Source organism: Fusarium verticillioides, chromosome 1 (assembly GCF_000149555.1).
Source record: "Fusarium verticillioides 7600 chromosome 1, whole genome shotgun sequence".
NCBI classification, from domain to species: Eukaryota; Fungi; Ascomycota; class Sordariomycetes; order Hypocreales; family Nectriaceae; genus Fusarium; species Fusarium verticillioides.
This window is the reverse complement of record NC_031675.1, coordinates 721,316-745,792: the sequence shown is the minus strand read 5'-3', so window position 1 is coordinate 745,792 and position 24,477 is coordinate 721,316. Positions and strand designations below refer to the sequence as shown.

Below are 24,477 nucleotides of genomic sequence, written 5' to 3'. Positions count from 1 at the left end.
CAAGATTTCTCATTTCGACTGCCAGGCTCTTGTCTGACAGTACCCAGCAAACACGCGCTTGTTCTGTCGATCGAGAAAGAGGTCGACGTCTCGTCTGACACGGCCTTTCTTTGCTGGTGCTTCAAGCATATGACCGTGTAGAGCATACTCGGGTACCAAATTTGCCGTAATTCCAAGGGGGCAATCTTTCCACCCATGACTTATGTCTTTTTGTTAAAATGGCCACACCGCCCAGCTTCACTCTTGTACACCTCTGTGCATCCCTTGACCGGGCAGTCCCATTTCTTGCCCTTGTGTGAGGATATGTGGCCGGCGAGACCGCCTGAAAGTCTTAGCTCACGGTGGGATTAGGTCGCTCCCCTTGCACATAATGGAAAGCAGTCTTTTGAGCCTGATCGACCGAAGTCCTTTCCGTAGAAACAGATATAACGGCCATTTTTGTTTAACAAGACTACAGCGGCTCCATACGGAGGTGAGCGCTATGTTCTGTATGCGCTGCAGAGGAACCGCAATCCCTGCACGTTTGAAAGGCTGAGAACTTGCTTCTGGTCAGAGTTAGAAGACGGGGCGAGTAGAATCTGTCTTAGCATGTCTTGAGTCATCTTCCAGGTCGTCACGACCTGTTCGACAAATTCCGGGTTACTGATGCCCGGTTCCTGAGCCTCCATCTAGTGGTGATGGGCTTGCTTTGTTTGCTTGAGGTTCTTCTCTGATCGAATGACCCAGATACGTGCAAATTGACGGGGTAGACTTGGCCGACGACTCTGTCCCTGGTCTTAGAAAAGCCGTGACCCAGTGTCGTGTGATGCCTGCTTCCCTGAATCGGGCTAGAATATATCTATTGCAAGTCCAGTGACCCATGTGTAGTGTGCGGTTAGGTCGGTGTCGGTGTATTATTGGGAGAAGAAAAATGATCGAGAGCATGCCCCAAAGAGAAAACAAACCACCTTTATCGGCTGGTGATTTTTTGCATGGATAAATGCAATCAAGTCAAGCACCAAGTCCATGCTCGTTCCCCTGAAAGCCACATCATAAAAATATGACTTCGCGTAACGTTCGCGCATGTGCTTTGACGCGAGGATCATTCCTTTCACCTCGGAGGGCTTGAGGAGCTTCCCGACTTGTAGGTGAATGTCTTGTGGTAGACTGGAAAAAGAATGGGGAGGCATCGTGAGCTATTCGTATATATAGAAGTTTGACTCCATGTTGTTGGCCGGCAGTTGACGGGCATGGTGGGTGCTCATTTTCGTAAGTAAAAGCTCAACACTTGGTGCGAGAAGAGAGAGTCTGCACTCGTGCTGTGAAATGGATCGAAGTACTTGAGCCAGACCCTACATAGTACCAACCGAATGTTTTAGAGTGTCCGTATCTACCGATACCAGTATAAGGTATAGATAACAAATGGTGGGTTCACAAAGGACTGCACCACAGCATTGCCTGCAGCTGTTGATGTGGAACATACGACTCCAGTAGAGCCTTGTAGACATGCATGAAGTATCGGCCGACTCTAATTCGCAGTCTGGGTTGGATCTTGATGTCATCTGCATTGATGCCGTTGAGTGTGATCGCATCAAAAATGTAATCAAGAGGGAGATTAAATCCATGAAGACCCCAGATCTATCACCATTGCGGATGCTAAACCCGAAATGCATATGTGGCTGATGAAATTTCGTGACTATAATTTCAAAGGATCGACGGTCTTTAATTTATATAGTGAGGGTTTAGCGGAGTTAATGCACGAGAATAGCTTATGTATTCCTCGGAGGTTTGCTCAGAGCTCCAGAAAGCTTTGTCGCCATGAGAAACTCTTTAGGGGCGAAATAGCGCCATCTCATCTGTGGCGAATCGATTATGCAAGTTGCCAGTGGCATCCTTTTCCTCTCTGATCGGCTGTGAGTCCCGTGGCGATAGTCTGGGTGGGAATTTCTATAAACATCTAGAGATAAGAAGAAGTAAGTAAAAGAAAGAGAGTAAACTGGGAGAGACTTACACGTGGCGAGACTTGCCCAGCATAAGTAGAAATTCTTTCTGTGAGATGAACTTCAGGTTTCCAGGTGTTTTGCTGCTAATATAAATATGCATGCCGAAAGGAACAGACGTGATACTCTTGGTGTAGATATATGGTCCTTCATCGTAATGTTCGACAGTGGGAAAACCTTGCCAGTTCCCGGGAAACCGGGTTGATGAGCCACAAGGATCGCCCTTATGAACGTCAACCCCAGCCGTCCGAGGTATCCCAACCTCGAGAGTTCCTTGGCTAGAACTTTGACGAACAACTATAGATATACATAACAGTAGAGAAGACGTTGTAAATATGTATAGGCACGCAGTATCACCGCATGACCGTGTTGGCGACGTCACCAATATGCTCGGGGTTAGATGTCTGGCCGACAACACCACTAGAAGCTTTGTCTGCCAACGTTAGACCTCTTATATAGGGAGATTAGGGCAAGTATGGTATTGTTCACAGCCGGGCTCAACCATGAAAATAGCCAACTACTGTATGTACAAGGCAAGCAACACAGCTCAGAAATATAGGGGCAACATACCAACTGGGTTAAATCATAATCATCCGGTTAAACTCAATGCTAAGTCGCTGAAGGTTGGACATCCCTCTCAGCTGGTCGGCGATCAGGGACAGACGGAACGGAATGTCCATCCTGCCGACCGGAAGTGGTTTGACTGGCCCCTTCTCTTGCACGACCAGCTGTTCGAGATTGTCCAGCTAGTTTAGCAGTGAGATATCTAGATGAGAGTCAGTGTCACAACCTAGCGAATAGAAGGAGATAGTACTTACATATATACTGAGATTGTATGCTATATCCCATGGCAGAGCCAAGCAGAATACTGATGTAGAACACGGTTTGGATGTTGACGCCGACCAACACCCAGAAGGCCACGTTGTTCACGGTCGGCGCTAGAACTATTGACCGATGACAGTACTCAACTCGCTCGCTGATGCCCCAATGCGTACCCCCATTTGGGCTTGGGGATGTCTGCAGGACTTTCTTGCGGTCAAAAGCTTTGTGGGGTGTGCGGTGGATGAAGAAAGGTTATGATAGCAGGCCAGACCTAAATCATTGATCTTCTCATTGCCCTTCTTGGCGTTGTGAGTGCACCACAGCCGAACCGTCCTCAGGGCCAAGGTAGGAACCCCGTCGAGGTGAAATATAGGAAAGATGCCATTGATGTTGCACTTCTGGTTGGGGATGAAGAGCCTTGGGGATGGCTATCCTTATATAGTACTATAGTGACAAGTGGATTGATGAGATAATGGAAAAAGAAAAGACAGACCTGTGGTATTTATACCCAGAATCTCAAGCTTAGAGAGAATTCACCTGGACAATTTCTTTGCTAATGGCAGTCTAGTTTGCCTACCATTGCCGACCAGGCTTCAGTTTGGCCACTGTTTGCCAAGCAGAATAAATCAGCAAGCGATCCCCTTTGGCACAAATTTTTAGTGTATCTAGACAACAAAACGAAATTCAGTGAAGGATTGCCAGATTCTATCAAGGAATGTTGAGTTGTTCTTTAGCAAAGTCAGCTCAGTTCAGACGCCAAATGACTCAAGCAACGACCCCATCAGACACAGGATAAGCAAATGGCTCAGTTTGAAGACAGGAAGCAATGCACAAACTCAGAACGATGGAACAACTATGTCGCAGATTATTGGAAAATATCATATCGCTGAGAAGATTTGTGTTTTCACAGATGGATTGGAAAAGGGGTAAACACTTAGGGCGAGATCACTAACAATTTTGTCAAGAGTATACCAAAATGCCTCTAAACTTATCATAAGTTTACCTAAGTTTTAGGTAAGGCAGCAAGGCATCTTGAGCTCTTGATCACCAATGCACCAACAAACTCACGAGCATCTAACAACATTAAACCAAAGAAGACCATTCTGCCTAAATGTTGATTGTATAATGTATCAAAGCCTCACAGAAAAAAGGCAAAGACTAAAGAAGAACCCAAAACTCCTTTAGACACCATGCATCTCGCCATCACCTCATTTCATAACATTCACTCCGCACTCTGCCCATCCATGACACCCCCAGAGAACCACTCCGCCAGCGTACTAAACCGATCCTCGCTGTTCTCCAGATCCATCTTGAAAAGGTCATGCTTTCCAGCCCGCTCCTTCTGGCCCTCACGCATCTTGCGGATCATGTCGTTCTCAGGTGCACACTTGGGACACTCCGCATCATTGTCGTTGCCGCCGTTTCGAACGCACCGTTGGTGGAAACTGTGTTTGCAGAGGAAGTGGACAGCTGGTAGGTCAAGACGCTGGCTGCAGTCTGAGCACCAGGTTGCTTGGAAAACGGCGGGTTTGGAACCTAGGTCTGCAAGCTCTACGCGACGCTTTTCTGTATCGCCGCGAAGATTGTTAATGCGGTTGCGGTTGGTAGCAATTTCTTTGCGCTCTCTTGTGATTGTTTCGTGCAGATATGGTTTGATCATGCCCATGGTTGCTACGCCACCGCCTGAAGATTGACCAACAAGCGTTTGGATGACTTGCAAGGGAGCCATGAGTCCATCTTTGTCGATTTTGTTTAGCACGTTGGCCAACTCATCAGGCCCGGCCTCCTCCAGTACCCTTTGGTCAGAAGTAAGATATGCCAGTGCAGCTGGATACAACTGTGGCTCCTCAGGACCGTACTTTCGGAGGGCCTTCATGGCGCCCCTTGTGTCCTTGGCTGATGTGTATGATCTGAAAATGTCAAAACGCAATCCTGCCTGTTCCTTGACAAGGATCGTTCCGTCTTGGAAATCTGCAAGATGCGAGAGAAGGAGAACATTAGAGCTCTCCATAGGCACGTGCTCACCCTGAATGAGCTTCTTCGCCTTGGCCTCCCATTCCTCCTTGTGATCTTGTCCTTTCTTCTCGCTTGCTTTGTACAAGTACATCTCAAAGAGGGTAGTGTAAAGATCTGTTCGGTCACTCGACTTGAGCTCCTTTTCTTCGAGGCACGCTTCGAGGAAGACGATAAACTCGTCAGGGTGGTCGATGAACGATGAGAATGCGGTTCTTGGTGGAGGAGGGGTGTATTTTGGTGCAGGTATATCGTCGTTATCCACGATAATGTTCCCGTCGCTAACCACAGCCCTTGTGTTTCCCACTGTGCCAGGAGATGCGACCGAAGATGTATTCATGTAAGGTAGGGGCAGCAGATTGGACAAGTTCTGAACAGCGCTGGCCGCCCCAGCCGCAAAGCCGCCACTAGCAGGCGTATCAATCTCGTTTGGCACCGTCAAAGTCCGCCGAGGTCGGTAATTTCCTGTATAGTAGTCCACGAATAGCTTGGTAGCATCTTGGGGACAATTCTCTATGAGCACTCGGGCGTATTTCTGTAGACAAGGGTATGCCTGAACATGTTAGCCATCGTTCACTCCAGTGGGAGCTGCCACGTACGATATCGGGATCTTGACGCCAGACATAGTCGAGCGCTTCGGCATAGTTCTTGGAGTCCTCTATCAAGATATCCACCACAAGATCAGTCTCGCCGTGCTTCTTGGCTAGGTATGCAGCCTGCTCGTAGTATCCACCTTGGCGACACATGGCAATTGCTGTATCAAGATCAAATTTGAGGTCGCCAGGAGACTTGATGAACTTTTCAAGCTTGTTGATATCTTTGAGCTTTGCATAACAGTTGAGGAGCAGGGTTGTGTGGTCTGCAGTCGCCTTTCGATGTTCGTGGAGTTGTTCCAGATATTGAATTAGGTTATGAATGCGTTGTGTATCCAGGTACTAGAAAATATTAGTCTTTGTTTCTTCGCACAGAAAACTACTCACCTTGCGAATGACCTGTGATGGCTCGGTCGTATCAATGGCTCGAATATACTGAACCATGGCGCCATCATAGTCAGCCTTTTGATACAAGTGATCGCCGAATCGACGGTAAATAAGGCTTTGTTGCTCGTTATCCATTCCAGACTTTTGCGCCAGCTCGATAGCCAAAGGAAACATGTTCCTCTGATACAGCATCTCCAGTCGTTGTTGCAGGCTTTTCTCATGATACCGGTAAACCTGACAAAGTTAATGAGAGATCACCGTAATCGGCAGACTCGACCTACCTTGCCATCTTGGAGGACTGTGAAGAAATCACCCCAGATGTCAACAAAGTGTCCCACAGGCGACATCAAAGTCTCTGTATGACCGATAACTCGAAGATCCATATCTAGCAGCACAAAAGACGACGCATTGAATAGAGAATTAGTAGTAGTATTACCAAAGCGTCGCCTCATTGCCTCAGAATCCTTCGCAGTGCTGCTCGCAGGTGGACACGCAAGCGCAACATATTCATTGTAAACATCAATCTTGCTCTTTGGCGATTCATACGCCTTAGGGGGCCCTCGACCGTCCAATGTGTATGTGTAGATAGCATCGTCACGCGCAACAATGACGCCGTCTGTATTTGGATCACGCGTCATGCAGCCCACTGCACACCCGGCATCTTCGATGGTCTTGGGCGGTAATCCATGACCCTTTTTGGATAAACCGAGCTTCAATATTCGTGAGGTCGTTGAAACAAAGAGAGTGGTGAGCTTTTGTGCCGCATCCCATGCGAGTTCAACACCGGTAATCGGCTCTTCTGATTCGAAAACGATTCGTTGCTTCGTACCGAGATCATGGACCAATTCACCTCGAATTACGGTAACAGCGCCGTTAGTGAATCCCACAGCGATTTGTGTAAGATCATCCGTGGCCGTAAACGCAGATATCTTCAACCCGTCAGTTTCCAATGTTGTATCAAACTCCCAACAAAACTCACGGGAAATTGCCGTCGGTTATTGTTGATCATGACCGTGCTCAGACATGTCGGTGTGTTGGTCTTCTTGACAAGCTTGTCGAGCGCCCACACCTTCAGAACAGGCTCACTACTCATGTCCTCCTATTGAAGCCGTCAGTCCATCAATTCGGTATCTAAGCTTAAACAGGCCGTACCGCAACTGTCAACAAGAGACTTGTTCCTTCGACCTGGCGCATATGCGTGATGCTCCCAGCCTCGTAAGCCTGGAAGCGCTTGACGATCTTCCATGACTTGTTTATTATGCTAACATATCCCTCGAACGATCCAAGGAAAAGGCTATCAGAGCCTGCGCAAACGCTCGAGATCTCGTTGCCCTCGAAAAGCTGTCGGGTTTCGTCGTCGGCGATGTTTATTTGGACAACGTCGAAGAAATCAAACGACTTCCACTGCGATTCATTGTCAGCATGAGAAGTCTTGAAGTGCGCATGGACCGGGGACTCCTATGCGCGCATGACAACAGGGTGATTCTTACTGAGATGGCCATCTTGAAGCATTCGGGAATGTCTTGAATTGGAGAAGATGAGCCGCGGCGCGATGACGATGGTGGGACGCTCAAGCTGGGGGAGCTACAGGAGCTTGCCTAGCGCCACAGTGGCTGCCTACTCCAGGAGACCCGATCCATCACTGTGGAACATCAAATTATCACGTAAAGCTAATCAAAAGCTCGCTCGTTTGGCGCTCATCATAACAATTGTCAGGGTATCATGTATGGTATATTAAGGGACAACTTTCCCTCGACTACGTATAGTAAGTACCGAACCAGAATTCTATATAAGTCAAGCAAAACACCAGATACGCTCTCATTCCTGCCAGACCCAACCGACCCAGTACCATAAAGCAAAACAAAGCATCAATCATTCGCAGTAAAAATCAACACGCTCATGCCTCCTTCGTTCTAGAAGCCACAGGGGTATCTTCTTTCTCATTCTCGCTCTTCTCGTTAAATACCTCTCGTGGCGTAATCAGAGGACTGCTCAGACCGCCAATGCTGCCGCTCACGCTCTCAGCTCGTCCATGGCCAAGTAGCCCACTTCGAACACTTGCAGCATCTCCTTGTTTGGCATAATAACTATTTCGATCTCCAGAAATCGCAGGCCCGACACCTGTTGCAGAGTAAATGCTCGTGCGTTCTGTTGCCATTCGAGGATTGCCGTGAATACCGGGAGTAGTAGGCATACCCATCGGGTCGATGTTCGCACTCAAAACACTAAGTGGTAAACTTTCACGGCTGCCACCCCAAAGTGAAGAAGGTGCAAGAGCACGCACAGATGCATCCGTATCGAGAGAACGCCTTCGTCGTCGCTTACTTGATGACGCCAAAGTCAGGATAGATGCGTTGTCTGTAAGCAGATTATTGGCGGTTGCAGACGTGTAGGTCGTTGGGTTGCCAGTTGGTGCCAAATGGGGCGGAATTGCCGATGCTGGCGTTCCTGCAGTGGGGAAGGGTTGGGTGAATTGAATAGACTGCGTGTTGCCATGGTGCTGTGAAGCATGATTCTGAGGTTGCCCAGCCCCATTAGGCGCCATTGACTGTATCGTAGTCAAGGTCGTCGTCAAAGACCTCACAGAGGGTGCTGGACTTGAAAATGTACTGTCTCCCCCCCTCCTCGAGTCAACTCCTCCACCAACAGTACGGCTCGTTCCAGCGACAGAACTTGCCCTATGGCTAGGTGCCATGAGTGAATGGGAGGCCTCATGATCAGTCAAAACCGTACCGGTCACACTTCCACGCCCGATCGTTGGCGGTCCCTGATCTTCTCGAGATGTCCGAGTGGATCGATCCACACTGGTATTGCTTGTATCCGTCTGTGTAGTGGTGAAAGTGCATGCACTCGTTCCGTTGGTTACACCGTTGCCAACCTGTCCAGATTCTGGGTAGGGGTTGTTCTTCTTGTGGCTGCGTTTCTTGTGTCTCTTTTGACGTTCACCATCGGATGATTTGAAGTTGGTAAGTTTCTTGACCCATGTCGAAAACGGTCTCCTGCGTTGACCTTGACGGTCTGATATGTTAGCATCAGGCATTGTATTGTGCTATCACAAGGTGGCGATATCGGGTGATGATAAATTCCATAACATGAGCAATGCTTCAACTCACCATGCTCTGGAGGAATCGCGTCGGTCGTCGCCATCAAATTGAGAAGAAGTCGTCGGGTTGAAACGAAACGTTACGTCGAAGCTGCCAGAACGTCGTTGGGTAGCGGGCGGAGGCGGGGAGACTATGAACAAAGTAAAGGGAAGAGAGATTCCCTCGGAGGACGAAAGAAACGAAATGATGCGTCAATCGTAGATGGAAGACAACAATGAAAGGCGAAAACTAAGGGGTGAAGCTAGAAGAGACGTCGTCAGCAGATCAAAGTGTGTGGCATGGTATGGTATGTAACAGTACAAAGGCTGAGAGCGGCGAAGCATGATGGTACGAAGGTCGGGATACGGATCACGTGATGGGTCTGTTGCATGACGAGACAACTACCTAAACTACACGGACCAGAAGACGACGATCATTTCTATTCGTCCATGGCCTATCGTTGACTCGAAAATAGGCGCCTCCCAACGTGTCAAGTCCCCTTTTCCCCTTCTGTCTCCCGCAGGTACCCGTTGAAATCATCCGTGGCTTCGAGTCTGGACTGAGCTGGCTACAAGCTCAAGGCACATCTTTTCTTGGCGCCACCTCCACTACGCGGACCCTGGATTCGGGGACGCTTACCCACTGTGCCTTAATTAGATCGCCCTAAAACCCGGTGCCCCCTAGCTACAGCTCACCTCAGTTTCAGCTCGCTTCGACGTCATTTCCCAACTTGGACTTTGAAACTTTCAACACCACAACCAAGGCCAACTCTACACAAACAAGCATGATCTGCTGTAGAGTATGATCATCAGACAACTTCCTCAGGATGTCGTCGACAAAATTAAATCATCGGTCAATATCACTTCTCTGAACGGCGTTGTTTGCGGTCTTATCACAAACTCTTTAGACGCCGGCGCATCCAAGATCAACATCTCGATCGACTACAGCAGGGGAAATTGTACCGTTGAAGATAACGGGTCCGGAATTCCACCCGAAGAATATAAAGATGGCGGGGGCCTCGGGAAGCTCCACCGTGAGTGAGACGATATTACTTATGTAAAGCTACTTGTACTCACGCCTTCGCAGATACATCCAAGTTCCCTTCAAAGTCTTCTGTTCATGGAAAGCATGGTGATTTCTTAGCATCCCTTGCTACCTTTTCCCTTCTGACAATCACATCTCACCACCAAAGGCATATTTCGCACAATTCTATCTCGTTTCACAATTCTCGAATACTGGCTAGACAGTTGCCTTCGCCCCCTGAATCACGGATTGTCAACTTTGATCATGGTACTCGTACGACTGTTCGAGATCTCTTCGGCAATATGCCAGTCAGGGTCAAGCAAAGAGTCATATTTACTGAGAGGTCTGCTCTTGACAAAGAATGTTCGAAATTGATCCGAGCTATCATAGGCTTGCTCCTTGCTTGGCCATATGGTGTATCCGTTTCGCTCAAGAACGCAGGAACCCAGCGCGAAATGCGATTTCGACCAGCTGACAAATCAGACATCATGTCTAAGACCTCTCGACTTCTCACACAAGCTGGCCTTGCCGATTCAGACGATGCAGACACCTGGGTGCCCGTATCAGCATCATGCGGGCCGATTTCCGTCAAAGGCGCTATCTCTACGAATCCAGTTGCGACACGGCGCTCTCAATTTATCAGCCTTGGGATTCATCCAGTCAGTAATGAGTTTGGCACCGATGTTCTTTATGAAGAAGTCAACAGGACCTTTGGAAACTCTAGCTTCGGTGTGATTGACGGTGATGAAGACCATAACGGTAACTCGCCGAAGCTGGAAGAGTTTACAGGGAGAGATTTGAAGAGTAGGAAAGGCATCGAGAGATGGCCCATGTTCTATCTCAAAATCAGCACTGAGGGGTTGGAGGGCCTCGACAGCCCAGATCGGCTTGACAGTCAAGGCCAGACATTGTCTGCAATCATTGATCTTTTGAAGGCAACATGTTACGGATTTCTCAAAAAGCATCATTTTCGTCCACAAAAGGTTCGACTAGCCCCTGAAGAATCTTTATTCTCGACAGCAAGAACGTTGGGTCGGTCGAAAAAGCCTAAGAAGCAACCAGCCTCATCATCGAATAGCTCTCGAGCTAGTTCCGTTGCTCCTGTCTCCAGATCTGGTTCACTTGGGCCACGAGCAGACAGTCCCTTTGAGGGTTGGCACCGGGTCAAAGTTGGGAGAGCTACGCCACTCAGCGCCACCTCAAAGGCGACAGATGTTCGTACAAAGATGCGACAAGAGTCACGTCTCGTTGGAGAAGGCGGGAAATTGCTGCGCAAACCGTTTGATGAGCCATCCCCTGAACCAGAAGACGAGAAAGCAGGCTCGTCTGCAAACAGTGGTGTGATCTCTGGCACATGTACTACTGACGACACAACAGGTGGTGGTGACACAAGCAGCAGTGTTACCTGTCAAGGTGCACAGAAGCGAGACAAACATCCTAGCAAATGGCTCCAGGGTGTCATCAGCTCATGGGAGAATCCTATTTTTCACCCTGTAGAACCATCGGTGCCGTGTATCGACGGTCCAGCACAAGACCAGCTACATGCGTGTGGTCATGGAAGCGTTCATGTTGGTTTCGAAACAGGCTCCATGAGTCTCAGTGGACGAATCTCACGTCACGCGCTTGCTCGCGCTACCGTGATAGAACAGGTCGACCGCAAATTCATACTGGTGAAACTTCCCCTTGAACGTGCAGTATCTGGGACCTTGGCGCACGAGAAGCAGAGTTCTGCCTTGGTCATGCTCGACCAGCACGCGGCTGACGAGCGATGTCAACTTGAGGACCTCATGGCGAGCTATTTCGCCCACGACCCCTCGACAAACCAAACTTCATCCGTAATAGAACCTCTCAACCGACCCGTAATCTTCGAAGTCTCAAAAGAAGAATGGCGCTTTCTTGAACAATACCGCGATTACTTTGCTGCTTGGGGCATCACATACCAAACACCCATCTCCTCACAAAACAAAATCATAGTTACGGGTCTCCCTCCAAGCATAATCGAGCGGTGCAGATTAGAGCCCCGGCTACTCATCGAACTTTTGCGAACAGAAGTTTGGCGAAACGTGGATAGTAGTGTTCCACTTGCGCGACCATCAACCACAACCCCTGACAAGCCGTTGATATCACGTTTCAACGGGTGTCCAAGGGGTATTCTGGAATTACTACACTCTAGAGCTTGTCGAAGTATGTCTCTTGCTTGCTACTTGCTCCCGCTCTTGCTAACTTTGTGCTAGGTGCCATCATGTTCAACGATGTTTTGTCGGTAAATCAATGTGAGCATCTCATAGATCGCTTGTCGCGTTGTGCATTTCCCTTTCAGTGCGCGCATGGTCGACCCAGTATGGCGCCCTTGATTGATCTTGGAAACGGGGCCAAATTTGGCGGTTGGCAAGAATCAAAACGACAAAAGACTATTTCATGGAAGAGCTGGATAGGGGAGTCATGATGGTTGTGTGCGTTTCTCGATACCCTTTGTTACATAGAGGTTTTTACATTTCAGCATTAGGCAGTTTTAGAGTCTTCTGCATCCAAAGCAACATTTCATTGAACCACTTTATGAAGCAAATATGCAAGCAACTAGGGATATCTTTCTAAATTAACAGGCATTTGATGAACTCGAACAAAGATCCCAGTGATGAAAACAGCCATCATGTCTGTCGTCCACGCCTCAATAGCAAACAACCATAACCAGCGCTATGCTGAAATCCGCTCTCCAACGCCGTAATATACATCCAACGCCTCATGTGCAGCAAAGGCCTGGCTACCTTTGTATGACCCATTGTAAAGAGAAAGGGTATGATTTGTGAAATTTAGGTCGTGACTCATTTCGTTGACTCGCAGCTCTTATGCGAGATCGAATGTAAATCAGAAATAGTGAGTTGCTCCAAAGGATGAGTATAGGTGATGAGCGTTTATGCCCCTGCGCCTTCCTGCGACTCCTCGGTTTGTGGATTTGCAGCTGCTTCAGCCAAATGGCGATCAACGGCGCCGAGCTCTCGCTGCTTCGCTTCCTCTTCAGTCTCCTTGATCCAAATCTTGTTATCATGATCCCAACGGTGCCTGTAAACTATGTTAGCAAGTGAAGGTTTGAGGGGACGCCCCGTCAACGGTGTGACGATGAAACGGCTATGGTGGCAACATACCCTGCCCAACTCTCGGTGACTAAACTCTTCGTATCATACTCGTCAACCAAGATCTTGTTGAAGTTGAATGGAACCCTAGCTTTGACGCCCTCGAACTCGGTAATACGCATAGGCCACAAGTCCTGGCTCTTGTACCGATGCTTGTTTTTGCAGCTCCAGACGCCTGGGCGATCTACCTCGCGCTCACGGAGGCCAGTGATATCAACGTACATGCCGTTCTGCATGTCAATCCAACGGCCATCAATAATATTTCTTCCGTCTGAGCGGTCGATATCAACGTGGTGGGGGTTGATGTCTAGGAGGTATCTCTTGGAGATGAACTCCCCCGAGGCAGCTTCTGTGTAGTTCCAACTGTGTTCCGTGCGGTTGAGGTTGTCCCCGATCCATTGAAGAGTATTGTTAGACACTTGCACGTCAAGATCGTAGTCCCAGGGCATGATCTGGCCGTTCCACCACCAACCAAGAAGGGTTCCATGAGCAATCCATGTTTCCACGCCGTAACTGTTCATATGGAACAAATAACTGCGGATCAGATCTCGAAGAACGAGACGATGTTCCTCATATGAGACCTTGGATTCGAAATAACGGTTGTCATAATGGCCAAGCTCGATATTTCGACCGGCTTCGACGAAGTATTTCGGTGTCTTTTCATCTGCGCGTTTGGCAATTGACGACGAAGCTTCAGCGTTCCGAGTTTCGTGGAATAGTGGGGGAAATGCGAGAGCGGCGGTTGTTGAAGAGAATGAAGCGAAGCCCCAGAGGAGCAGCGACTTTACTGAACGCATGCCTGCTGCTGTATGGTCGGATTATGCTAATGGTAGGAAGGAAGATGGAGGAGAGGTTGGCAGTCGAGTGAAACGTATGCGGAGGCGATGCGCTTGATTTGTAGAGGGAGGAATGTCATGCAACGGGAGGTGGGCGGATCGGATCGTCACAAAGTCGAAATCTCGATAAGAAAAGGTAAGAAAGGGAGAAGAAGTAGCAATACTTTTTTGATCCAAGAGAAAAAAAAGGAGAAAGTGCCGAGGTAAAGAGAGGGATACAAATGAGGTGTCACGTACAATGTCAACAACGCATGTTTGTTATTAGGAGAGAGAAGAGGAGGCACAGAGATAAGAGAGTGTGAAGATGGAAGAGACGGTGATGAGGATCTCTTTCCTTGAAATGAATGACGGAAGATGTGGGTTTCCTTATCCCCAGCGGAAGGAACGACCCGAGCAGGGGGAGAGAATAGGAAGGACGCAAGTGCAGGCGCAAGTGCAACTTGCAAGGAAGACCGGCAGGTGGGCGGCGCCGCGACTGTTTCCAGGGGGCGCGGGGCACGCGCCTCCTTGCCTAGAGCGGTATTAGCTGGTTGAGCGTAAGAAAATGTATCACTACCAGTGTGACAGTGACATCCAATTGTAAGACACGAGTATCATATTCATTAACCATGGATAGGTAGTCTATCAGATCTGAAATCATCATGCGATACTTGGGTCTTTGGGCTTCATCGACTGTTAAAGTTTATCTCCCCCCAACGCCTTCAGTGTCATTTCCATTCCTCTCATCAAAATTAGAGCCTCAATTAAACGCCCAAGCCTCGACTCTATCCGTTTTGGACAAGATATACGTCAGCTGCACGGCAACCAGCATCCGAGCTGTGTATTTGTCGCACGTAACGACGCAAAAACATCTTGGCTGTGTAATAATGCGTCGTCGCCGAGAAATGCCAATGTTTACACCGAATGCTCACAGCAACTAGGAATACGCGGACACTGGGAGAGTGGACATGTCGTCGGTTGCGCTAGGCCCCGCACAGGAAAGAAGTCGTGTGCTTGCTTGATCATCATGATGGGATTTGCCAAGCGTCAGCGAAATGAGGCCAAGACGTGCTACGGAGTAAATCCAACTGTAAAATCAAGTTTCCAAACCAGCTCGACAATGCATGGATGCAGGCATTGACGGATGCTTTCCAGGTTGTGGTGAAACGGAAATACGGCATTTATTCTTTGCGACTAATAAACGAAAATGCTTCGAGACTGCAGCCACAGTTTTAAAGATAGATTGAACATCAGCCCTTGACTTAAACTGCGGACCGAGCGAGACTTTATCGGTGGCTCCATCTGGCATGGTCGAGATCTTGGAGGCGTCGTCATCATCTTTCCGATCCGGATTTAGCACGCCCCGAAGCGCCGGGTATTACATGGCAAGGGTCCCATCTCCATTCTGCGAGAATTCTTTTTAGACTTGACATTTAAAAAACTGGACCACAATTGAACTGGCCTACCAAATGACACTCTAGAGTTTAATGCTTTCCATTTAATTAAGATTTACTCAAGGTTTGAGTCGATTACTAAGGCATGCAACCTTATGCATTCAGAACACTACGAGACTCCGACGACACAACATATAACAAGCAAAAACAGAGGCCAAAACACCAAAAATAGATATCACGAGTAGTTCTCGTGAGGCGACTCTCCCGCCGGGAATTGAACCCGGGTCTCAAGCGTGACAAGCTTGCATACTGACCACTATACTACGGAAGATTCATGGCTGTTGATCAACCATTGTAGCGGAGTTCGATGTCTGGAGGTCTCAATTTTGTCCTCATATAGTCCAACAAGTCTGATTGTGAAACATAGTAACAACAGGTAGTGAGCCTTGAGCTCTGCTTTCTGGTTATGTACACACTCCTTACGTTTGAAACCCGGTCAAGTGTCTCCCGTCTTGTTTAATATGATAGGGCCTGGTGTAGTGAAGTTGTGATAGGAATCGGGAGTTCAGCCTCCCTAATATTTGAACCGATCTGTTGGTGTTTATACCTGTCATACAGTCTTTTGGCCAACCAGAGATAGAGAGGGTTGGAGTCATATATTATAGTAACCGGTAACTGTAGACCGCAATAGTTGCATTGCGTCAGGTTCTCGCTAACTTCTCACGAGTCCGAATGTTGTTTCTCGAACGGCAAATTATCAAAGGCCTCGTGGTAGGCTGGACTTCCAGAGCAACTGCTGAGAACTTCGTAGTATTCAAGTCTGAACGATATATGCTCATTAATCGAACATGGGCGCCGGGGTGAAACACAAAGGCATCCGCACAATGTGCCGGTAGGCTCCTGTAAATTTCTCGTGAAATTCATCATGGCTAGCATCCATGCCACCTGTTATAGGTTAGGTGAGTTATCTGATTAGATTAGATTTAGTGAATAGGCCAGATTGGAAGAACTTAATTCCGTGGGGGATGTTCTTAGACCTTCAATGATGTGACCTCCAATGGAGGAAAAGGTGAGTGGTTATCAGCGTACGAGGCTTGCAGTAGTTTGTGAAACAAGTAAGCTAGCCGTGATGGTTTTCGTGAGAATTCATGCTATAACGATGGCAGCATTTGCGCCAAGTTTTGGTGGATAATCTTGGATCTTGACCCGATGTTTAGGGACCAGGCTGTCGTAAGGCTCAATGAGGTTCATTGGGAAACGCGCAGATCTGGTGAGTAAGCAAGGCGCATTCTTACTTCTACTTTCTAATTAAGCTGTTGGTACCCTATGTACAAAGTCACCTTGCCCAAAAAGGTGACTCGAGACAGGAGACAGGGCGGTTTCGCTTCGCATGGTCGCCTCAGAGGTCCTGAACGACTTGGGATTAGCCACACATGTGCTATAATCCTTAACAGGGCTCTGCTTGGCTTTCAGCTTTTCTTAAAATAGAATCGTTGTGCAACCGCCGATAGCGTTTTTCCCATAGCCTGCCTATCAGGCTCCGGAGAAAGGTGTTCTTAAAGGTTTCGCAGTGCGAGGTTCCTGGGAACTCGCACACAACCTTTTATCTATCTGATACCCCTACTGTTGAGACCAATAAGGTTGCACAATTACCTACAGAACCAGGTTCAGTCTTGGACTGGGCGAGTCATCATGCCAACTTCCCAAACACCCGAAGACCTGAATTATTCTCAAATCGAGCTTCTCTTGCTTAATTCAGATCCATCCACAACGATTGATTCATCCAGTCACCGATACAAGAATCGAGACGGAATCGAGACTTATCGACCTCTGATCGACAAGGCCAGAAACGTCAGCGATGATCAATCCGATGGCCCCAAAGAAACAGGAATAGTAATTCGGAAAGCGTTGGTTTCACCGTCGTCCAAGGCCAAGGATAAGAAAGGCAAAGTTACAGACACAGAGAAGCACTTTCCAGAACATCCTTGTTGGATCTGGAGGTGGGAACTTCTCCAGCTCCTCATCGCTTCCGGACTCTTTGCCGCCATCTGTATCGTTCTCTATATATATACTGGCAAGGAACTCCCTGAATGGAAGAATTTAGGCATTACCCTTAACACACTCGTTTCTATCATTGCCACTTTTTTCCGCGCATCAATTGCAATTATCTCTTCCGAGGTACTTGCTCAGCTTAAGTGGGAGTGGCTTTCTGGTAGCTTTCGTCCAATGTCAGATATTCAAATGTTTGACACTGCTACAAGAGGTGTTATCGGATCCCTTCAGCTACTTCCTGCTATAGCGCTCCGTCAACCTCTCACGCTCGAAGCTATCCTTATTTTATTTTTGTCACTGGGTATCGGATCCTTTACACAGCAATCGATTCAGACTTATCAGTGTCTGCAACCGGTACACCTTGTGCCACCGCCTTCTATAACTATTGCAAAAACCCTGGATTGGTCTGACTTTGCTCAGCTCACGCAAGGGGGTAGATATGGTCTAAAAGCCAAGATGTCACTGGCCATGAAGGATGCGATAATACAAGCGCGTAATATCAGCACCCTGTACAGCTGCCCTACAGGCTACTGCAATTTTACCACCTTTCCCGAATACACTTCACAGGGACTGACAAAACGAATGTCACATGCAAATCTTGGTATATGCAGTGCCTGTACCAATATAGATAAACTTGTCCTCCAACATGATCGAGATGGCAAGAAAACAACTACCTATTCTCTGCCAACTGACGAGAGCAAAAATGGTTCCAGGATAGTTCTTGGAAGCCAGGATGGAGTCAGAGATACTCACATGAGTGTACACACTACCAGAAATCTAGATTGGACTAATAAGACCGTTTCTAGAGCTTTCTTAAACCGCGCTCGGTGGTCCATTTCAAACATCACATTTTTAGCAGCACGAGATCATTATTCCATTGACGTAGCAGCAGCGGCTTGTATACTCTATCCATGCATCAGATACTACACCGCCGCAGTAAAGACTTTTCGGCTGTCAGAGGACATGGTATGGGAAGTGCCTCTACGAACACAAAGCCCCGAGAAAATATGGTCCGCGAAAGCCAAATCTTTTGGTTATGATTGGAAAGGTGTTATGCGGCCGTGCTTGGTTAATGGGAAACGGCGAAACTTATCAGACATACCTTCGTCAACAGATCATTCTACTCGAGTGTATTTTCACAAAGATGACTGGGCTGAGCAAAGCATCGACAAACCACCCAGCTTTGACAATATTACAGCGCCTGCTGAGTGTGTCATGGAGTTCCCAAGGAACCTTGGGCTCGCGTTCGAGACAGAAATAGAAGCGACCTTTAATTTTAACTGTACGCCTGCAGATGATACTTCCGGGGAACTTTCCTGTCGAACAGATTCCGCCATGGAAAACTCATTTCCATCGCCTCTATCAAGTTTTCTCAAGGAAAATAGAACGTCAGAAGCCATCGACAATGCATTGGAACTTATAGCCACGCGAATCACGCAAGAAATACGTCAAGTCAGAAAAGATTCCAAGCATCTTCGAGTGACTGGGAACGCGTCAGAGAACCGTTTTTGCGTTCAAATAGCGTGGAAGTGGCTTATCTTCCCAGGAGCGCTTTTGGGTTTATGTGCAATCCTACTTTTTGCAGTCATTTTTAGGTTCGGGTTATCAAAGAAGAGGAGAATTTGGAAGAGTTCTGTTTTGCCCTTGCTTCTGAGAGATTATCCTGGGTTGGAGAGGATGGATTTGAAAGAAATAGAACAATTAGCAGAAGGCTTTGAGGCCAAGATGCAGAGGCCACTAGACTAGGTAGTTTTGTTATTTTTGCAACCATCGTGGTATCGATGTCTAAGTTGTGGGCTAGAAGTGTTATTTGCAGTCGAGGCTTGTGGCTGAGAGCTTATTCCGGCAGAGAGAACCTAGTTATTTTTGCAAGAATTAATTGGCTGTTCTCGGCATGCAGACCAAACTTACCTACTATTTTATGATCATAATGTTACATCTTTGTTTACATTCGGCCAGTTCGCTAAAATACTACAGAAGACGAACAGGCTAAAGCCTGCTGTAGCGGGTTTGTTACGACGATCCTGCATAAGAAGATATATATCGGGAACTTTCCACTGAAGTTTCATTCTTCATACACTGAATAGGTAGAAAGCGAATAGAAGTTTCTGAGATGACAAAGGTTAAAAGAAAACTATTCACCCCGTCTCTCCACCGCTTCTGTTGTGATGAGAGCAGAGTTTCTGGCTTAAAGTGACACAAACTCAAAGAACATATTCGCCGATAGAGCATCTTGACTGTTCCTGCTGCCTAAGATAAAGGTTCAGAGCCAAAACCTAGACATCATCACGGCCTTACATAAAGAGGTTCCTCCCCAAGGCTTCACCTCTCAAAAGGATAACACGTTGTCATCACCACGCGCCCGAAACGATATAAGACATACCCTCAGTAGATTTGCGGTATCTTCACAGCAGATCGCCAGGATGACCTGAGGGAGTCCTTTCATCAATGATGAGATGCAGCTGTGTATGTCGGCCCGGGCTGAAGATTGGCGACGAAGTAACAGCATACAGTCTTCTGAGATGATAATTGCATTTTCTGGTTGTCTTCTCCCAGTAGAGGGCGATTCTTGCCTAGGGAGTGGCTCTGGTCGATAGTATAAGTAATTAGAGCTCTTGCTGAAAAGAGATGAGGGAGGTTTTTGATTCCAGTAGGCGGTTTCTCTTCTTACCTGTTTGTATCTACTAGAATATCTTGATTCCATGGGTAGAGTTGTGGGATGACAGTTGCTCGCCTCCTTTCCATAGTCCATGACCCCATGAGCAGTTCGACGGTATCATCCCCTATCGCCATACCCATTCTAGGACTCCGCAATGTAAATCTCAGCTTTGAGGGGAACGGAGATACCGTCACGTCGGCAGCGCCTTCTTAGATACCCCTGAATATAGTCCGGCAAGAGTCAAACGAAGGGGAGATCCTCTCGATATCACGGATCATACGGCACGTGAGCACAAAGACGCCGATGGCCCGGGCAAGGCTGAAATAATTGGGTGAGATGGAGGGGCTGTCATTCTCGTGGCAGATACTGCAGGTCTTACGGTCATCATGGTAACTTGGTTTTCAGTCTGAACCTTCGTATCAGGCACCAGGAACAACAAGGACGATATCTTGCTGATATGTGATTTGATTTGTTCTGTGCGTTTGTTTTACTTTGAGCTAAAAACTTTACCTCCTCACTATGGCTCGTGGCAGATGGAAATACTTTGTGTTGAGTGAAGTCTACTCTAGAGTACAGTTTCCAATTGCACCATTCTGTCCACCGCCAGGATCCAAACCAATCGATCGCACCTCGCTCTCACTCCCGCGGCTTCTGAGAAGAACCATGTCCCAAAGAAATGCGTAGTTCCATTCCCTGATCTGAAGTTCGGAAGTCATCGTGGTTGGCAGCGAAGGAGTCGGCGGCGGAAGATCGAAACCTAAAAACACATTTTTCCTCTTGGTTAGCCCCACGTGTATGTCACGGGTCGGCTAAGATGCTGCGGTACAGAAGGAAAACCCATAAGGGAAAAAAAAAGTACCCGACTCCCTCTCCCCAAAGCTTCACCTCTCAGAAGGATGACAACTCTGTCAGCACTGCGCGCGCTGAGCTACAAGACGCGCGCTAAGTAGATTTGGCAGTATCTTCACTGAAGATCCACCCGGTTCATCAAGGAAGTACATACCTAAGATTCCAATTCATCAGTGATGAGATATAGCTGTGTATGTCGAACCGAGCTAAGGCTTGGCGATGAAGCAACAGCGTACAGTCTTCTGAGATGATGTTGACAATACGGGATGACAGAACGTAGATAGAACGGCAAGGGAGGGAAGATGGCCAACATGGCAGAGCAGGGCTTGAAAGGTAAAGTTGAAGGATGATCTAAAGAGCAAAAAGAATAGCAGGAAGAGGAAGAAGACTGGTGTCTTGGGGACGGGCAGACATTGTGAAGAGGATGATGGAGATGGTGAAGATAGTGAGGACGATGAAGGGGAGAGGATGGTGGAAGATGAAGAGGATGAAAGAAGATGAGAAGAAGAGAAGAGAGCTGGATGCTTTTTGTTGTAGAACGCAGTAAGGATTGCACTTTCTGTAACTTCTCACGATGGAGAGTGATTCTTGCCTGTAGGATGACTCTTATTGATGAGACAGGAAGGAAGTTGATCACTTGGTGACGACTGGACGGGGAAGGTGAGGCAGGTAAGTATGTAATTCCATCTTTGCTCCTGCTTTCTTGACTACCAGACTCCCATCCCTTCCATTTGGCGTTTCTCTTACCCAAGTAGGTACGGATTTTTTGGCCTCTCGGCTACCTTACCTCCGGTAGGCACTTGCATTTCCCCCTTCTTGACCCAGCCCAACCTGAGGCTGGCTACCAGATGTTCCTCGAAGATGAAGACAGATTTGTTATCTCCGAGATCTTACTGGCGTCAGTCTCGGTGAGCTGGTCTTCTAACAGTATCACCTTCGTCAAAGTGTAGGTAGGTAGTTATACCAGGATCTTCATCAAACATCGTGAGTTCAACTGGAGAGAGAGCCTCGGTACAAGAGGACTGACTACACGACCGCATCACATCGAACTCGGCACGGGGAGGCAAACAAACTTGAGACTTTGATAATTCAGCCAAAATAAACTCTGTAAAGACTCCCCTTAAACTCAAACTACCTCTGCTAAAGTCCACTCTGTGACAATTCGAAGCGCATCCGGCTTCAAGAACCATACATTGAGATAACCGGAGGGTTAATTTGTTTGCGGTCGTACACGTGTTAAACCTTCGTAACCCGATGCATTGAATGAGGGTCCGTCTTCATTGTAGGGGCAGATGCCCGCGATACGAGACTTTGGGTACCATTTCTGTAGTGCGAGTGCTGTGCAGCTATACTTGTATGGGTTGATGCCAAAGATGTTCATGAGAACGACAAGGCCCTAGCATAGTTTCTCAGATCGGTTTCCTTTCAACTCTTGGTCCGCCATTTGAGTGATGGATTTGCAAAACTTGTTCTTCCCAAGGTTGACAAAATTCAGGGCTTCACCCCATTTATCTTTGTCCTCGTGCGGGTCTGTGGACGCCCAGGTTGTCCATTCATTCACGTAGGTATTATACGCTTTGATCCCTTCAACATCTTTGTTCTGGCACAGGGGCCATCCAGTTGGACAGTCGAGGGGCCTGACGGACGGCTGAGGTTGCGAATCCTCCATGGAAGAGGAGTCCATTATTGATAGGTGAACTAAGAAGATGTGCGGGGCTGAGATGGCTTGGACAATGAAGAAGTGTGTTGATGAAGTGTGTTGATGAAGTTGTTGAAGATGGAAAAACAATGACGATGGAGGCCTCGGGGAGCAAGAAAACTCAAGACTTGAAGAGAGGATGCCAAAATAAATATATGAAGGAGCCTCTTAAGCTTCCCTTAGGCTAGAAGCACCTACGTCTCTTCATCATTTAGGCTTGAGGTCCTGAATCTTCTTTCCTCCCTAAGGTACCTAAGGGAGGAATAACATTGGGTGAGGAAGGTGACTGAGTGTAGGTATGTAGGTCGTACCTATCAGAGCAAATAGGGTATGGTAGGATCTTCTGGTCGTGACAGGTGCACTAGAGGATCTACTGACGACCTTATTGACCTTGACTGTTTGGTCCTTTACAGGCTGGGAGCGTCGCTGGCTTGTCCCATGACAAGTACCGCCGCTCCCCAGAAGGTCCCTATCATCATCCTGTTGGGATCTTACTGCAAAGAAAAGGTCATTTTTGATGCAATGTGCCAACGCTTAAATCAACGGTCCGACCTTTGCCCCTGTTCTGATGAGGAGTATTTTAGCAAGGCAAATGTTGTTCTCCAGGATACTCTGAATACAATCATGTTCATTTGCTTCAACTCGCAGCACTTGGTTTGGTGCCTTGTTTTCCTCACCTCTGCCCAAGATCGATCTCCCCTTGTAGCATAATTTGCCATAAAAGACTCGAGTTGAGATGCAATCGGTGTATAGGATCCCACACGCGATGGTTTTCCCACAGCCCTCACTACAACAGGTGATAACCTGCTCTTCTTCCGTAGTATAGTGGTCAGTATGCAAGCTTGTCACGCTTGAGACCCGGGTTCAATTCCCGGCGGGAGAGATCCAGCCATCTGCGGTACGCAGATTATCTTTTTGGTGTTGGTGTATTTACTTGACTGACCTCATGCATCTTCACTGTTTTGCATTGTAGGACAATGATAGGCAAGCAGCAACATTTTGATTTCGAGTCTAGCTAATGATAGCGTGTTTGGCCAATCAACTCATTACTCCTAGTTAAACCATTCGTAACCCATTACAATTAACCCATTACTCTTAGTTAAACGACTGATTGTTCTCCTTGGGGGGATTGCTCTACTCAGGAGTGTTGTGCTCCTCTCCTCACGGCCGTTGCTCCCAAGTGTTGCGGGGAGCAAGAAACCCCAAGACTTTGGGGAAAGGTGCTAAAATAAACTTAGTAAAGAATTCCCTAAGCTTAGGCTAGGATTACCTGAATATTGTTTTTATTTAAGCTTGAGGCCCTGAGTCTTCTTCGGGTCCCTGACCTGGGTTACCTCGGACGGGAGTTGGATCCCCGCCGCCGATCGTCGGAAAGGAGGGACCGTCTTCATTATAACGAAGATTTCCCATGATATCGGATCTTGGGTACCACTGCTGTAATTGGTTCAATGTAGGATTTCCCTGTCGCTCGAAGTCTTCCCTCAGATTTCGGTAAAACCAGCGGGCGAGGATACAATGTCCCCAGCACACTGTGGCACGCCCTCCTCCTTGGTTCCGGGCCCTATTCTCAACACTTCTGGCAAAAGCAGCTCGTCGATGGGCCGGGCGGTTTCCCAATCGATAGGCCAGATCAAACCAGTTTTCCTCTTGCTCGGCCGCGTCTTCTTTAGCCCAGTCGTTCCATTGCTGTACCAAGGTATTGTATAACCGAATTCCCTCTTCGTCTTGCGCGCGGCATATACTCCACCTATCATTTGGGCGATCAAGGGCTTGGAGATTTATATCATGACCAGGATTATTGTTCATTGTAGCCCACAAATTTCTGATATAGTGACTGGAGAAGTGTATTGGAGCTGAAAATGACGATGATGAAAGAAATAATCAACGATGGGGGTAGTCATGATGAAGGAAGAATACCTTAAGGTATCTTGGTACGAAGTCAGGGGGCCTGCTTCCTTCCTTACCTAGGGAGCAAAAA

At 47.7% G+C, this 24,477-nt stretch overlaps 7 protein-coding genes and 2 non-coding genes across 13 annotated transcripts; 3 read left to right on the top strand and 6 right to left on the bottom strand.

Annotated features, from left to right (window-relative positions):
- Window positions 1–1,809: 1,809 nt before the first annotated feature.
- FVEG_09709 (hypothetical protein) lies at window positions 1,810–2,980 on the bottom strand (the record flags this gene model as incomplete). The annotated part of the gene is made up of 6 exons (XM_018898764.1): window positions 1,810–1,912; window positions 1,991–2,028; window positions 2,157–2,276; window positions 2,550–2,552; window positions 2,798–2,817; window positions 2,932–2,980. The coding sequence occupies 6 exons, from the start codon at window positions 2,978–2,980 to the stop codon at window positions 1,810–1,812; spliced, it is 333 nt and encodes a 110-aa protein (XP_018756700.1).
- Window positions 2,981–3,866: 886 nt separating this feature from the next.
- FVEG_09710 (hypothetical protein) lies at window positions 3,867–7,394 on the bottom strand. Of its 2 annotated transcripts, XM_018898765.1 has the most exons (7): window positions 7,285–7,394; window positions 6,947–7,198; window positions 6,774–6,893; window positions 6,076–6,723; window positions 5,795–6,028; window positions 5,414–5,749; window positions 3,867–5,367 (listed from the first exon to the last, which is right to left on the bottom strand). In XM_018898765.1, the coding sequence occupies exons 1-7, from the start codon at window positions 7,294–7,296 to the stop codon at window positions 4,024–4,026; spliced, it is 2,946 nt and encodes a 981-aa protein (XP_018756701.1). In that variant the 5' UTR covers window positions 7,297–7,394; the 3' UTR covers window positions 3,867–4,023. The 2 variants fall into 2 exon arrangements, with proteins under 2 accessions (XP_018756701.1, XP_018756702.1); XM_018898766.1 differs by lacking the exon at window positions 7,285–7,394 and having other exon boundaries at window positions 6,947–7,255.
- A 91-nt stretch (window positions 7,395–7,485) lies between these two features.
- FVEG_09711 (hypothetical protein) lies at window positions 7,486–9,193 on the bottom strand. 2 transcript variants are annotated; one of them, XM_018898767.1, is made up of 2 exons: window positions 8,908–9,193; window positions 7,486–8,812 (listed from the first exon to the last, which is right to left on the bottom strand). In XM_018898767.1, exons 1-2 carry the CDS (start codon window positions 8,939–8,941, stop codon window positions 7,692–7,694), a joined length of 1,155 nt encoding a protein of 384 aa, XP_018756703.1. In that variant the 5' UTR covers window positions 8,942–9,193; the 3' UTR covers window positions 7,486–7,691. The 2 variants fall into 2 exon arrangements, with proteins under 2 accessions (XP_018756703.1, XP_018756704.1); XM_018898768.1 differs by having other exon boundaries at window positions 7,504–8,803; window positions 8,908–9,187.
- On the top strand, window positions 8,918–12,522 carry FVEG_09712 (DNA mismatch repair protein MLH3). Of its 2 annotated transcripts, XM_018898770.1 has the most exons (4): window positions 8,918–9,910; window positions 9,964–10,008; window positions 10,070–12,084; window positions 12,135–12,522. In XM_018898770.1, exons 3-4 carry the CDS (start codon window positions 10,203–10,205, stop codon window positions 12,344–12,346), a joined length of 2,094 nt encoding a protein of 697 aa, XP_018756706.1. In that variant the 5' UTR covers window positions 8,918–9,910; window positions 9,964–10,008; window positions 10,070–10,202; the 3' UTR covers window positions 12,347–12,522. The 2 variants fall into 2 exon arrangements, with proteins under 2 accessions (XP_018756706.1, XP_018756705.1); XM_018898769.1 differs by having other exon boundaries at window positions 9,964–12,084.
- On the bottom strand, window positions 12,411–14,380 carry FVEG_09713 (hypothetical protein). Of its 2 annotated transcripts, XM_018898772.1 has the most exons (3): window positions 14,105–14,314; window positions 13,044–13,989; window positions 12,418–12,960 (listed from the first exon to the last, which is right to left on the bottom strand). In XM_018898772.1, the coding sequence occupies exons 2-3, from the start codon at window positions 13,826–13,828 to the stop codon at window positions 12,813–12,815; spliced, it is 933 nt and encodes a 310-aa protein (XP_018756708.1). In that variant the 5' UTR covers window positions 13,829–13,989; window positions 14,105–14,314; the 3' UTR covers window positions 12,418–12,812. The 2 variants fall into 2 exon arrangements, with proteins under 2 accessions (XP_018756707.1, XP_018756708.1); XM_018898771.1 differs by having other exon boundaries at window positions 12,411–12,960; window positions 13,044–14,380.
- Window positions 14,381–15,499: 1,119 nt separating this feature from the next.
- On the bottom strand, window positions 15,500–15,571 carry FVEG_16645. The gene has a single exon. It is a non-coding gene; the product is annotated as a tRNA-Asp (tRNA).
- Window positions 15,572–16,292: 721 nt separating this feature from the next.
- FVEG_09714 (hypothetical protein) lies at window positions 16,293–19,156 on the top strand. The gene has a single exon (XM_018898773.1). It carries the CDS (start codon window positions 16,933–16,935, stop codon window positions 19,036–19,038), a length of 2,106 nt encoding a protein of 701 aa, XP_018756709.1. The 5' UTR covers window positions 16,293–16,932; the 3' UTR covers window positions 19,039–19,156.
- Window positions 19,157–23,310: 4,154 nt separating this feature from the next.
- Window positions 23,311–23,382, top strand: FVEG_16646. Its single transcript has one exon. It is a non-coding gene; the product is annotated as a tRNA-Asp (tRNA).
- A 404-nt stretch (window positions 23,383–23,786) lies between these two features.
- Window positions 23,787–24,305, bottom strand: FVEG_16647 (hypothetical protein; the record flags this gene model as incomplete). Its single annotated transcript, XM_018905885.1, has 1 exon — window positions 23,787–24,305. One exon carries the CDS (start codon window positions 24,303–24,305, stop codon window positions 23,787–23,789), a length of 519 nt encoding a protein of 172 aa, XP_018756710.1.
- Between the last annotated feature and the right edge of the window lie 172 nt (window positions 24,306–24,477).

Excerpts from the sequence above, each read along its gene's own strand:
- FVEG_09710 (XM_018898765.1), bottom strand. Across the intron at positions 6,724-6,773 it reads ATAACCGACGGCAATTTCCC|ATATCTGCGTTTACGGCCAC; the intron begins GTGAGTTTTGTT and ends GACGGGTTGAAG. Across the intron at positions 5,750-5,794 it reads CATCACAGGTCATTCGCAAG|TACCTGGATACACAACGCAT; the intron begins GTGAGTAGTTTT and ends AATATTTTCTAG.
- FVEG_09711 (XM_018898767.1), bottom strand. The coding sequence starts at position 8,941 with ATGGCGACGACCGACGCGATTCCTCCAGAGCATG. Across the intron at positions 8,813-8,907 it reads CGCGATTCCTCCAGAGCATG|ACCGTCAAGGTCAACGCAGG; the intron begins GTGAGTTGAAGC and ends CTAACATATCAG.
- FVEG_09712 (XM_018898769.1), top strand. The coding sequence starts at position 9,679 with ATGATCATCAGACAACTTCCTCAGGATGTCGTCGACAAAATTAAATCA. Across the intron at positions 9,911-9,963 it reads GGGCCTCGGGAAGCTCCACC|ATACATCCAAGTTCCCTTCA; the intron begins GTGAGTGAGACG and ends ACGCCTTCGCAG. Across the intron at positions 12,085-12,134 it reads ACACTCTAGAGCTTGTCGAA|GTGCCATCATGTTCAACGAT; the intron begins GTATGTCTCTTG and ends ACTTTGTGCTAG.
- FVEG_09713 (XM_018898771.1), bottom strand. The coding sequence starts at position 13,828 with ATGCGTTCAGTAAAGTCGCTGCTCCTCTGGGGCTTCGCTTCATTCTCT. Across the intron at positions 12,961-13,043 it reads GTCACCGAGAGTTGGGCAGG|GCACCGTTGGGATCATGATA; the intron begins GTATGTTGCCAC and ends CATAGTTTACAG.
- FVEG_09714 (XM_018898773.1), top strand. The coding sequence starts at position 16,933 with ATGCCAACTTCCCAAACACCCGAAGACCTGAATTATTCTCAAATCGAG.